Source organism: Perognathus longimembris, chromosome 15 (genome assembly GCF_023159225.1).
Source record: "Perognathus longimembris pacificus isolate PPM17 chromosome 15, ASM2315922v1, whole genome shotgun sequence".
Classification (NCBI taxonomy): Eukaryota; Metazoa; Chordata; class Mammalia; order Rodentia; family Heteromyidae; genus Perognathus; species Perognathus longimembris.
Window position 1 is genome coordinate 18,903,159 of NC_063175.1, and position 14,133 is coordinate 18,917,291.

General features: G+C 34.8%; 1 protein-coding gene and 1 long non-coding RNA gene across 2 annotated transcripts in view; one reads left to right on the top strand and one right to left on the bottom strand.

Moving 5' to 3' along the window:
* Positions 1-14,133, top strand: part of Mib1 (MIB E3 ubiquitin protein ligase 1) — a 161,421-nt gene that overhangs the window by 97,642 nt on the left and 49,646 nt on the right. Inside the window, exons 11-12 of the mRNA XM_048363653.1 lie at positions 170-367; positions 3,487-3,638. Of these exons, the coding sequence (XP_048219610.1) occupies positions 170-367; positions 3,487-3,638 (350 nt within the window). The remainder of the gene's footprint in view (positions 1-169; positions 368-3,486; positions 3,639-14,133) is intronic.
* Positions 8,835-14,020, bottom strand: LOC125364198. Its single transcript, XR_007213439.1, has 3 exons — positions 12,632-14,020; positions 12,087-12,265; positions 8,835-11,100 (listed from the first exon to the last, which is right to left on the bottom strand). It is a non-coding gene; the product is annotated as an uncharacterized LOC125364198 (long non-coding RNA).

Genomic DNA, 14,133 nt, shown 5'->3' on the forward strand with positions numbered 1-14,133 from the left:
GTGTACTGTTACCCTTTTAGAGCTTTTGGGATTGGACCGTGTAGCCCCTGGCTGGCCTCCAGGATGATCCTTAGTTTACTGAGTACCCGGACAGTCCTGGCCCACCATACCCCCCTCTATTTCTCTTTCTTAACTATTCACTAATTGAGATTTAAATGCAAATGTTTAGGATAAAGATGGAGATAGAGCAGTTCATCATGCTGCTTTTGGAGATGAAGGTGCTGTTATAGAAGTACTACACCGAGGCAGTGCCGATCTGAATGCTCGAAATAAGCGCCGACAGACACCACTCCACATTGCTGTCAATAAAGGCCATCTTCAGGTTGTGAAGACTTTATTGGACTTTGGTTGCCATCCGAGTCTCCAGGTAAGACTTCTAAAGGGATATACTGAACAGGTATCCTAGGAAGCTATGAAAGAGAAGTGCTAGATCATAGTAAAGGATGTTATAAAAGAATTGGTAAATTGTTCCTTCCTAAAAAGCCCTTTTAAAGAAAATGTACATTGATTAAGTTCAGATTTAAGGGTAGAAGCAAGAACTTCTTACAAAAATACCATCTTAAAAATTGATCATGACAATTTTTACATATTAAAGAATAAGTGGTAACTAGGTTATATTAAAGCATGTTCTTCCTGGGTGCTGGCGGCCTTATATCTATAATTTTAGCTACTTGGGAGGCTGAGATCTGAGAATTGAAGTTCAAAGCCAGCCCAGGCAATTAAAGTTCATGAGACTCTATCTCCACTTAACCACTGAAAAGCTGGAAGTAGAGCTGTGGCACAAGTATCAACCTTGAGCTAGAAAGCTAAGGGACAGAATTCCTGCCTTGAGTTCAAGTCCCAGTACCAACACAAAACAAACATTCAAAACCAAACATATTCTAGGCTATCCTGGGCTATCAGACTCTTATTTAAAAAAAAAACCCAAAACTAAAAATATCTGAAACCCCCAAATTCCCTACAGGCTATATAATAATTACCCCCAAATTATCTAAATATTGTCATTGTAGTTTAATTTATTTCAGGGGCTTTGTCTAACTCAGTCTACACTGATTTTCTGTTTCAGAAAATACTGGTTTTTAAGGTTGATTACAGTCTGATCTAATTTAAAGGGGTCGACATCTAATTTTTGAAGAAAAGTTCACCTAATAAATGATTCCCTCACCATTTAGCAACTAGATGAATTAAAATACATATGTAAGGAAATGTAATTTTTGAATATTCAAATATGTAAAATACCAATTTAAACTGGAAACTATGATTAAAATAGAAAGGGGGGAGGGGAGCTGGGAATGTGGCTTAGTCGTAGAGTGCTTGCCTAGCATGCATGAAGCCCTGGGTTTGATTCCTCAGTGGTGCTGTGATTCAAGTGGTAGCGTGCTAGACTTGAGCAAAAAAGAAACCAGGGACAGTGCTCAGGCCCTGAGTCCAAGCCCCAGGACTGGCATTAATAATAATAATAATAATAATATAAAAGGGAGAATCATTAGGGTCTTATAGTTTAGAACTTTAGACTCTGCTTATAGTTTAGATAATTCACAACAGCCAGAGGTCTTAGAATGTAATGGAGAAGATCAGGAATACTGTGAGTACAGAATTCAGAATCACTATGAAAGTTTTCAGCTAGGTGGTTATAGACAGCAATGTTTCTGAAGTGTAGACATTTTGGAACTGAGAAGATAGGACCTTATAAGTAGGTATCAGGATTGGAGGAAGGAAGAGGAATTGAGGCTGTTATGTGTTGAAGGTGGGGGAATTTATGGACCTTTTTGTCTGAATTGGGGCTCAAGGTTCTGTTTTAAGAGTTGAGGTAGACCAGAGGGTAATTGAGCCACAGTATTAATGGTTTGCAGTAGTTACAATGGGGACCAGCAGGCAGAACACACCAGGAGCCTATGGAAGTGTATTCAAATCATGTTTAGAGCTCATAGCAAGTTAAAGACGTCAAATATTTGTGCTATTAGTACAATAGGATTGAAGGTAAATGTCTGGTTTGAAGTTGGGTTAGTAATTGTTATGTGGAAGAATAAACATATATGTGGGCTGGGGATATAGCCTAGTGGCAAGAGTGCCTGCCTCGGATACACGAGGCCCTAGGTTCGATTCCCCAGCACCACATATACAGAAAAACGGCCAGAAGCGGCGCTGTGGCTCAAGTGGCAGAGTGCTAGCCTTGAGCGGGAAGAAGCCAGGGACAGTGCTCAGGCCCTGAGTTCAAGGCCCAGGACTGGCCAAAAAAAAAAAAAAAAAAAAAAAAGAATAAACATATAACTGTGATTTTCAAACTTTGTATAAATGACTAGATGGTATATTGTATTTTGTGTAACAAGTATACGACACTGTTGTTTCATAGGGAAACAGTCATAAAGAGTCTGTGTTCTAGTAAAATTTACAAAAACCGGTGGCAAGCTGGACCTGGCATAGGACAGGATATATATGACTTTTCTGAGGATTTGAACCTATGCAGATGATTGGTGATGAATGACTAATAATTTACTCATTGCCAAATGATTAGTGTAAAAAATAGCTTGAAAAAAGAGGTAAAAAGAGATCCTTACATTTTCATTTACTTTTGTTTCTACTTTGAGCTTACTAGCCACTTGCTTGACCTTTGAAAATATTTAGACTATCGATTATCACCTGTGAGTGTGTAATATATGCATTTGGGGAACTCTGAAGATCTTTTTTATTGCTTTTGGTTGAAGACAGAGACTTGAATTCTGTACCTGATATTTTGACTCATTGGCTAGTGCTCTACCAAATGAGCTACACCTCCAACCCCAGAAGCTGGTTTCTCATCCCTAGAGATTTATTTGGTATAGAGAATAGGCTAGTCATCAGAATTTTTTTTTTTTTTTTTTTTTTTTTTTTTGGCCAGTCCTGGGCCTTGGACTCAGTGCCTGAGCACTGTCCCTGGCTTCTTCCCGCTCAAGGCTAGCACTCTGCCACTTGAGTCACAGCGCCGCTTCTGGCCGTTTTCTGTATATGTGGTGCTGGGGAATCGAACCTAGGGCCTCGTGTATCCGAGGCAGGCACTCTTGCCACTAGGCTATATCCCCAGCCCTCATCAGAATTTTTAAGAGCTTCCCAGCATATTCTAATGTGTAGCCAAGGTTGAAAAACCAATGAATTTGAATACATTATCATAGGCCTGAAAACTGATGGAGATTTTGGTTCAGCATTTGGTGGTACAATAGTTAGTGGTATCATTTTATTTACTTCAATATGTCTATTATGTTTCTTGCCTGTATTTTTCTCCCCTGGTCCTAGGGATTGAACTCAGGGCCTCATGCATGGTAGGCAATCACTGTACCACTCTGTTGCTTCCATTATTATATTTAACACTGAGCATGATCATTTACTGATAATTGGTGGATATGGCCAGGCCTCTGTTTCGTTGTTTAGTTCTGTGTAAGTATTATTATCAGATGTGATGATGAGTTGAAGGAAAAATAATAATGGTCTCTTTAAACTTCAAAAACAAAGGATTCTGAAGGTGATACACCTCTTCATGATGCCATAAGTAAAAAACGTGATGATATTCTGGCAGTTCTTTTGGAAGCCGGAGCAGATGTTACCATTACAAACAATAATGGATTTAATGCTCTACATCATGCTGCACTAAGAGGAAATCCCAGGTAAAAACATCTTTTATTATATTTAGGTACCACTTAAAATATTTCCCTGTTTCTAGTTCTTTTCTGATATTGATGAGGAAATAATTTCAACTAATTTTAGTATCTTAAATCATCTTAAAAGTTGGGGAAATTAAATAGATTCATTTAAGATTCATTCAATAGATTCATTTAAGTATGATTGTATTTGCTAAAAAATACAAGTAATATGAAATTATTTAAATATACACTAAATGTAGATATAAGTACTGGGAATATTGGCTTATATCTATAGATTTAATTTATATTTATTTATTTGTTAATTTATTTTTTGCCAGTCCTGGGGCTTAGACTTAGGGCCTGTGCACTGTCCCTGGCTTCTTTTTGCTCAAGGCTAGCACTCTCCCACTTGAGCCACAAGTGGCCACTTCTGGCCGTTTTCTATATATGTGGTGCTGAGGAATCGAACCCAGGGCTTCACGTATACGAGGCAAGCACTCTTACTGCTAGGCCATATTCCCAGACCCTAAATATTTAATTTTAAAGCATCCCATTTTGAGTATTTCTTCAAGATCATTCTCAGAGTGTTGTCAAATCCAATGTCTAATACCATGTTTTCTTGGTAATTTGTTTTTAAATTTGTGGTTAAAAGTTACCTAGTTCCTTATCAATAATTAACTAGCACTAGCAACTAGAAAGTACAGATCAATCCTAATTACTATTATAATAATAGGTACTGTACTGAAAAAAATGGCTTACTAGTTAAAATTTGAGGAAGACTGCTTTGAGAAAGTCAGATTACTCATAAAAGATTTGCAAAGTTCCCCAGAAAAGAAAAATGTTTGCCTTTTATTTAATGTTGAGATTCCCTTGAACTCATAAAACTCAGTAAGTTTTAGGCAATTCTTCCCTAAAGCTGAAGACACCATGTGTCTTTTCTTTATAATTAAAATGAGCCTATATATCTTCACTGAAGAAATGTTCACTTTATTTATTTTGATGATTTTTACTTATCCGGATTTGTTACTGTTCCTTCCTTACTGTGTATTTCTATCATGTTTCCCTTCTATTTTTGTGTGACAATTGTAAAAAAACTTCTTAGGATCACCACTAGAGGGAGATCACAGAAAACAAAAGAATTTTATTGCTACTACTTAGTAGTAGGATGAAATGAAAAACCATATCATGTTATATCTTAAGAAATTTCAAATTATCAATATATGAATATATCATTTTTCACTGAGAGGGAGGCAGTTAGTATATATTTGTGCCCTTCAAATAGAAGATAGTAGTGATTGGTATAAATTCTAGTGCCCCACTTTACATTCACATACACATATTGGTATACACATAGATATATGTATATATCTATGTGTGTATAGATATATGTATATATCTATGTGTGTGTGTAATAATAGCACTTTGCCACATATGAAGCTTTTATAAGTATATTGTCTAAATCTTTTCAACAACTTTTTGCTTGTTTGCTTTCTGTGCTGGGAATCAAACCTGGGTCATATGTTTGTTAGGTAAGCACTCAGCCACTGAACTATTCATATCCCAACCCCTCAACAGCTTTTGAGGTGGGTGTCCATACTCTCATTTAATATATGAAGGATTTGAGGCTTTTAAGACATGAACTTACTTAATGTAGCTGATTAGAAGAGTAAACTGGGATTTGAGAAAGGTCAGTGTGACTTCAGAACCATAGCTCTTAACCACTTTATAAGCTATTCATGTAGTATAGTCATATATGAGGTAAGGCACATGAGCAGTGAATGATTTAGCTGAGAATCATGCCTCAATGCATTGTTTCTCCCTTGCCCGTTGTTTAGAGTTGTTTTTGCTTTTTCATACTGATTTCAACATTAACTAGTTATATAATTCTTTTGATTTTACTGTTATTTCCAATCCATTCCATTCTTTTTATTCCCATTGCTACTGACCTAATTAATTTAGCTAGGCCATTTTTCAGGTATACTGTTACAGTTTTTCTCTCCTTAGTCTCCTTGATTAACTTTCATAGAATTGTTCTAAATTCATAGACCTAATGGCTCTCCTATCCTTTTCTTGAACCTCCAGTTGTTTCCTCTTGTGCCTTGTAAAATGTATATTTCTTGGCTTGGCATTTAAGCTTGTTTCTTTGAGACCAAGCTTTCCTTAAATTCAGGACCCCTTGGCCTCAGTCTTCTAAGTGCTAGGATTACAGGTATGCACCACTGTGCCCAGTTAGAGCCTATTTCTAATGTGTCTTGAATTCTCCCTTCCTCATTTTATCTCCCACTGGTCTTCTAACTTCTTTGCCCTTCAGCTACAGTATTATGTTTCTCTCCTTAAAAAAAAATAAGCTACTCGTATTTCTTCCAGTGTTCTGAACATCTCTTTTACAAAGAATACCTTCTTATCCAGCTTTCCTCCAGAGTTCCTTCTGTCTTTTCTTTTTTCTTTTTTAATTATGGAGGTACTGGGGCTTGAATTTGGGTCTTGAGCTTGCTCACTTAAAAGGTTTGTACTCTGCTTTTTGAGCCACAGCTGCAGTCCAGCATTTTACTGGTTAATTGGAGATAGAGTCTTATGGACTTTGCTGTCCAGGCTGGCTTTGAACTGCCTCCTCTAGGACTCAGGCTCTTGAGTAGCTAGGATTACAGATGTTACTCTGACATCTGTCTGGGCTTCCTCTGCCTGTTCGTTGTAGTTATTTTCTGTTCTTTGGATAGTTTCTTATTCTGTGTTCTTATTTTATTACATGTACTCTAGTGTACTCAATGTTGTCTTGTTAGCATAAACATTTTTATGCTTCTGTTTTTGCCAGTAGCAAGGTTTGAACTCAGTGGTTTGAGCTTGCTTGGCTTTGTTTACTAGGCTGGTGCTCTTTCACTTGAGCCATGGCTCCAGCTTCCATGTCTTCTTTTTGTTAAAACGATGGGCATTCAAATTGAATTGTATATTCTCCACAGTACACTGAACACTATAAGTACTCAGTTGTAATTTGACAATGAAGGGAAGATTTCACAAGATGTTTATATGACTAATTACAGATGAATTCAGTGGGAAACTGTGTTAGGAGCTTATATAGAGTAATTATTTCAGATTAGAATGGTCAAAAAGACCAGTAATTAATTTATTTTGTGATGCAGGTGTTTGAATTCAGGACCTTGCATTTGCTAGGCAGGCACTTTACCACTTGAGCCACACCTCAGTCTCTGATTGAGGGTACTTAGATTACAATATTTATATTATATTATTTAAGATACATTGGAAACTGAAGGGTTTTGGAAAGAAGTTTATCTTTTAAAATTTTTTGAAATGTAAAAGAATAGGCATAGTATACTCAATAATGCTAATAAGCCTATGCAGCAGAAACTTTTCTGTTTTAATTCTTACATAATTCCTGAGGATTCGTCAGAAAATATGTAATGGTAATGCTTTCAGTTGTATAATGTGTCATGAGATAATGAAAAAAGGAAAAAATAATTAGCTTCTGCAAGAAAGTTGTGTATCAAATAAAGATACTTCTCTTCTTTATTTCTTCTTTCATGCCACATTTTAGGTAGTTGTGACTGTAGGTGAACCAGTAAGATGTGATTTTAATTGAGCACTGAAGAGTATCAGAAGATGACATAAATATTATAATTGCAGGCTGATTTCTTTTTTCTTTTAAAAATTTATTTTTATTATAAAATACAGGCTATATTGTAATGTTTTCTGAAGAATAAGAAATTTAATGCCAAGGTATTATAAATCATTTTATTTGAAGTCCTTAAATCATTACATTTTTTTTTTGTAAAGCTTCTTATAAACATCTTTAGCCACTATGGTTTTTCCAAATACAATTAATGACACATTGGTTTTAATCACAACTGGAATAATTTACATAAATTTAAGTTAGTTGACATAAAATTGATATTTATAAATGACAATGTTGGCTGTCCTGTAGTAATCAATGCATAGCTACAGCTGGTTGAAGGGGACCAAATCCATTGAAGAGGTGATTTGGTTCCATTTTACCAGCTTTAGCAAAGCATTGTAGTGCTGCTAGTTTGGGATCCAAAACAGTTAAAATATGACACAGACCATCTACAATTGTTAGAAGTTATCTTATCAGTGAACGTAAAATTTCTAGTTTGAAAGCACTTTACTCTTAGAGTATAGAAGTCTTTTTTTTTTTAATTAGGAGAGAGCAAGGGAAGGGGTAACATTGTCCAAAAAGAAAATATACTTATAACCTTACTTACATAACTGTAACCCCTCTGTACATCATCTTTATAATAGCAATTAAAATTCTTTAAAAAAGTATTTTAAAGAAATACATTGCTAGTTCATTAAGGAATTAATATGCATCTTTGCTTAAGTCTTAAATGTAAATTATAACATGTTCAAAACCCAAAGCATTTTTAAATGAACAAATAGATCTTAATATATTTCAGAGAAATGTTTTGTTTTTCTTTAGCAATATGCCAGATTCCTTGAATAGTTAAGGTAAAAGGTGGGGAAGAACAATGTTAATCATATTCCTGCTGCTGCTTTTTTTAGTATTAAAATTGAGAATTAATAGCAAGTTGCTGATGGGGTGGAAGAATATGAGTGACCTTAAAAAATACCTCTACTCTTTAGTTTGTAAATAAATCGCAGGTATATTCAGTGATGTACTTATATTGAGAAAAACTACCAATGTCACTATCATATTTTTCTTTGGTTTTGCCTAAATAGTTTTACTGATCATGGACTAGTAATTTCACCCTTTTAAAGGTTTATTTATTTTGACTAAATTTCTTTTCACTGTGGTATAGAGTGCCTACTTAGTTCTCACTGTCAGCTTTACTCTTTGACTTTTAGTGGTTAGCTACATCCATGAATTTTGAGTATTAAAATGTGGCAAATAATACTATAAAAATCAGTACTTTTAAGTTTTTGTTCTAGTGTGGTCTTATTGTTGATTTCAATTTTGGTGGATGGATATCTTCTGAAAAAAATACTTGCATAAAATACAAATGTGATAAATAATAGTTTGTTTATAACACAAGAGCTCTCAGTGATATTTTTTAAAAAACTAAATTATTCTGTAGTTATTGTTTTTACCTGAACTGGGAGAAAGTAATTTGGGCAATATATGAATAGTTCTTATATGAGGTACATAAGAATTGTATCTCTTGGTTGCTAAGTGTCATGCTACTGTTAAAATTAATGCAACTACAATTCCTTCCATCATTTATTCTAATAGAAGTAAAACAGGTGTTAAGTTGCCTGCACTTAAGTGCTGAAGATAGCAATACCACTGTTTCTATTTTTACTAGTTATATGGGAGCCGTTTAGCAGATCCAGTTGCTCAAGTGTGCTCTTGGATGGCAGTACACTGGCCATATCGGGGCAAGGAGAGGCCATGGGAAAAAAATAGTACAGCATTTGATAATGTCAGCATCTGTTATCCTTGTCAGGGAGACAGTTGAAATGTTTGAGTTACACCAGTGTCAGCAGATGCCCAGAGTTTAACATGTCCTCAGTTAAAAATGAACAGCTGATCTAAGTGATAGATGTGACATTTTATAGTGATTGAAAATAGTCTTAGATATGTTAAGTAAACTTGTAAGCACCAGAATCATTTTATAACTTTATTTTCTAAATGGATATGATAGCCTATTTAATTTTTAAGACTTGTGCACTCAATATTATAGTTAAGAAATAATATTTAATTATTAAAACTTAAAAAAAAACCTTGTATACCTTCAGAACAACCAATTATCACAAAATAAATCAGTAGTGTTTTGGGTTTTTTTTGAGGATTGCTGTTTCAGTTTGTTGGTATTTAGGATATGTACAGGTAAACTTAATGAATGGAACATGTTTTGTAAAAGATTAGAAAGCCTATGCTTAAAGATTTGAACTAATTTTTTGAAAATGTAGAGTGTTAAAATCATGCTTTATAGTGTCAATAAATGCATAAGAAAATAAAATAATTCATTATTAATTAGATAAAATAAAAAATCACCTTTCTGTCTCAACAGGTCAGCTTGTAGTCATTTCTATACAATTTCTGACATGCAAATAAAATGTTGCACTTTTTGTAGATGAAAAATATTGTAGATGAAATAAGAAATGAGAATATTTGAATACTAGTATTTGTTCTTTTCACATTTTGTAATAGAATAGCTTAAATAGGTACTAATCAGTTTCTAAAAACTTTATTATAATCTTTTTACAAAAGACTGAAATATAAAAATATTTTTATCTCTGCCCTGTCTATAAAATTAATTATAGTTGGATAGCACCAATAAAAATGGTTATTTTGTCTGTATAAGTTGGTTTTTGACTATAGAGTTTTCATTTTATATGCCCTTTTTGGAGAAAGCAAATTCTAAGGGAATACAATATTTTAAAATTATCAATATACTCCAATGAGTTACAGCTGTAGCTCAACATTTTGTCATTTTACACCCTTTATTTTTATGTTTGAATTGATTTTAAGCACTAACATAGCATTTAAAGTGGAAATTACAATAGAGACCTAACAAATTTGAGATGATTACATTGGTCAAAAAAGAAAACATAAAACAAGGAAACTTTTGCCTTGGAAATTCCACTAATAGAGAGTATAAATTTATGAAATGTGAAGAATAATAGTTAAAATATAAATGAAAATCAGCTTTTGTTGTACTTTAGTTTTCAAATCAGTTTGCCCCACTAATGTGATACACTTAAATTAATATCAAACTACCTTACTCTTTGTGCTAACACTTTTCCAAGTTTAGTTTTAATCTCGTGAGTGCTCAAAAATAATGTTTTAAACACAAGTGTTTAAATATTTTCCTGATAATTGGACAAGTACTTATGAGAGTTCTTTTTTTCCTTTACAAAGCATAAGTCTTAGGGATATTTAGTTTCGAATTATAAGTAGCGGGTACATTTGGGGAGGAGGGTTATCATTGCCAGAGGTCATCTGCTTGATAGTAGTTGATTTGCCAATTGAAGGTCATCCACGTAGAAAGCTAGTTGCTTCCTTTAGCTGCAGTTTAGTTCCCTCTTGGTGGCTAATTACCTACCAAAAATACATACTTCTTTACATTCCATAGCATTGTATGTTCATATGGGTACATAAAGAAGTATGTTTTCTGAGTAGGTATTACTAAATTGTTTGCTGTAAAAAACATGAAGTATCTTACGTTCTTAATAAAACACTCAGCTTACTGAAGTAGAACAGTGATAGATCATTTGCAGAAATTAATTTATCAGAAACTAAACTTTAAAACAAATTTACCTGATCGTGCCATTTAATGCCACTTACGGTTTCTTGTTCTTGATGGAAATAAACTTTTCTAAACATTTGACCAGTTATCTGCTGAACTTTGTCCTGGTTTGCTTTTGCAAGAGATTCATAGAATCAGTGGAGTTTTACGCTGTATTTCAGAAATTGCTGACATTAACCTAGTGTTTCTTCATAGTCTTCAGGGATTTTCTTCTTTTTATACTTTCGTAGTTTTTTTTCTAAATCCTGTAAGAGGTAATAATTTGATTCAGATTTTTTTTCTTAACAAGCCAGATACTTTGTTCAGATCTTAATTAGCTAATTAGTACTTCTAGAACTGACTTTTAAAGGTTGAAACGAGGAGTAAAACCAAGTCTGTGAATGAAATTTTTTAAAATAGGGATTTTTCTTCCCCCTGTAGCTTCTGATAAGAACTCACGATTGCTTGAAAATTTTGTTGTTTGTTTGTCTGCATTAGTTCCCTCTTTTTGGGTTGAATATAAATCCAAATAGGAGTATTGATAATTAATTTTAGTAATTCTTTGGATATTCTTGCATTAAAAGAACTGACATGAGTATTTAACATGAGAAGAAAATATAATTAGCAAGTAACCTTTACTTATTATGGTAGTAAGGAGTTGATTTAAAAGAAAACTTTTAGAAAGGTTGAGATTTGGCAAGGGAAAGAAAAGGTAGTAGAATTTCTGCAGCCTGTTATAAGTTGCTAGTGCAGCGAGTACATAGAAAGCAAATCAGAGTGTAGCAGGAACCAGCCCCATGCCGTGCTACAGTCAGCAGTGCAGTGGTAGAATGACACTGTGCTCATCTGGATTTCACATTATAGGTAGCTAATATTAAGCATTAAATATATTTTATGTTCTGTCAAGTTTCTTGGTTGACCATGTCTTGAAATGATTTTGAAAAGATAGCATACTTGGAAGAAAGGATGCAGATTTTCCCAGGACTCAAAACCATCATTTATCCCGAAATAGTAAAGTCTAATTCCTTAATAATATTGATGTTAGTAGTATATTTCTACACTTGTTCAGATGGACTTGTATGCTCTGTTTGAGCAATGTTCCTTTATCCTATCAGTCATTTTAGATGGGGGAAATTAGACTATGCCCAGATAGAATTTAGTTTAACAATATGAACATCTATCAAATCAATAATAGAAAAGCATGCAGAAGGTCATAAGCATCTGTAAAAGAACAGGCCTTGTGCTGTGTTACCTGTGAGCTTAGTGCCATGCGGTATTTGCTGCAGGAAGAGAGGTAGTGGCCTGGAGAGTCACAGGGGCAGCAGCCATCTCATCCTGATTGCTCCTTCACTATATTGGCTGATTCAGCACTTCTTTTTATGCACTGGGTGTAGAGTATCAGCAAAGACAGACCTCACCTTTTGAAATAAACTGGAAAACAAATGAAGAAACAATAACACAAAAAGCCAGCTTACTTTTCTTCTCCCCTCTCCCTTTGCTCTTAAAATAATAAAATTCAACCATTGTTGGCCAGATGATTTGGAATGTCAAATACCAAGTATTGCAGATATGTAGAGAGAATTAAGTAACCAGGCAATGTTGCTATAACAGCCAAGGAAATGTATTTCGCTTTTTTGGGGGGGGGGTCAGATGAAATGCTAGAGAAGAGGGGGAAAAGTTGTAGAGGGAGTTAATTTTACAGTCTAAAATAGGTTAAAAAACAAAACCCAAACACACTCTACTTCCCCCCACCTCCCCCAGTAACTGCAAACATTCACCCTGTTTTCTTTTGCCCACCAGATTACTTTGGGTTCTTCTGACTCCTCAGGAAATATTCTGCATCATTTCTTGCTTTGAGATGACTTTTTTTTTTTTTTTTTGAGTTTCCAGGATTAAGTGGTAGATCTGTCATGTAGCTACCTTGTCATATCCAGAGGTCAAGTCTGCAAGCGAGGTTGGGACTTCGACATGCTCACTACAGAGGCTAACTTATATTCTTCTCTCAGTGACCACAGGCTAAACTGTTACAGCTTTATAGGCAGCTAAGCATTTGAAACATGCACTCCTAGGCAAACAGGCTCTCTTGTGCCTCTCTCTTCCCTGACCATATTTAGTCAACCATAGCAAAAAATAGTCTCTCAGCTGTCGATTGTCGATCCAGAAGCTGTGGAAGCATCTATCTTGCTTTCTGCCTATTGATTGCTCATCCTGCAGTCCAACGCTGCTTTGCCATTTGTCCTGCCTCCCCCCCACCCCCTTTAAAGTGCTGCCAAATAAAGCAGTCTCTCATGTTTCCACTTACATTTCCCAGATTTTCACTGAGCTTGTGCTGAGACTAGGAAAGCCTCATGCGGCTGTCACTATACTTAGAAGCACTGCAGAGAGAAAAAGAAAAAAGAAAAAAGTTACCCTGGCTTGTGGCAAAATAGTCTTTAGACAGATATGGAGCAAGTGAATTCCTCCACTGCCAAAGTGGATTTTACAACCTGGATTTTTTGTTGGTAAAATGTTTTGGATAGTAATGTTTCACAGCTGAGGGCATGAGGGATTTTGTAGGGTTATGTTTAGGACTGGTTATTGCTATGAGTACTTTTAACATTTATTGCATAGTACTTGAATAGGAAGTAGAAGTGCTAAGTAGAATCTGTATATTGATGGTACAAGGAGACCATTAAATAAAAAGAGGAGGTGAACAAATGAAATTTTGGAACTGCTACTTAAAAATAGTAATTCAGTGTCAACTTTAATTTTTTTTATAGTACTTATGAAAATCAGGGTCCAGAATGCTTTTGAGTAAGTGGGTGATTTTTAACTAGACTTGTAAAAGTGCCAAACACATTTTATTATGAATTCTGTTTTATGCTCAAATGTGTTTTTCTCCTTTTCTTATAATACAATGATTCTGTAATTTTTTGAAATTATATTTAGGTACAATCACTGCATACATTAAAGTAGTCAGTCATAAGGGACAGGAAATATGGCTTAGTGGTAGAGTGCTTGCCTGACGTGCATGAGGCCCTGTGTTCAGTTCCTGGGTACCACATAAACAAACAAACAAAAAACAACAAAGTAATCACGAACCTGTTTATAACTTGGCTACATAGCATATGTTTCAAAGACAAAATAAGACTTCTAAAAAAATTTTTTTGTGTGCCATTCCTGGGGATTTAACTCAGACCCCAGTGCTGCCTCAAGTCTAGCACTTGAGTCACAGCTCCACTTTTGGCTTTTTTGGTAGCTAATTGGAGATAAGAGTTTCATAGATGAAGTGGTGCTGTGGCTCAAAGTGGAAGAGCACT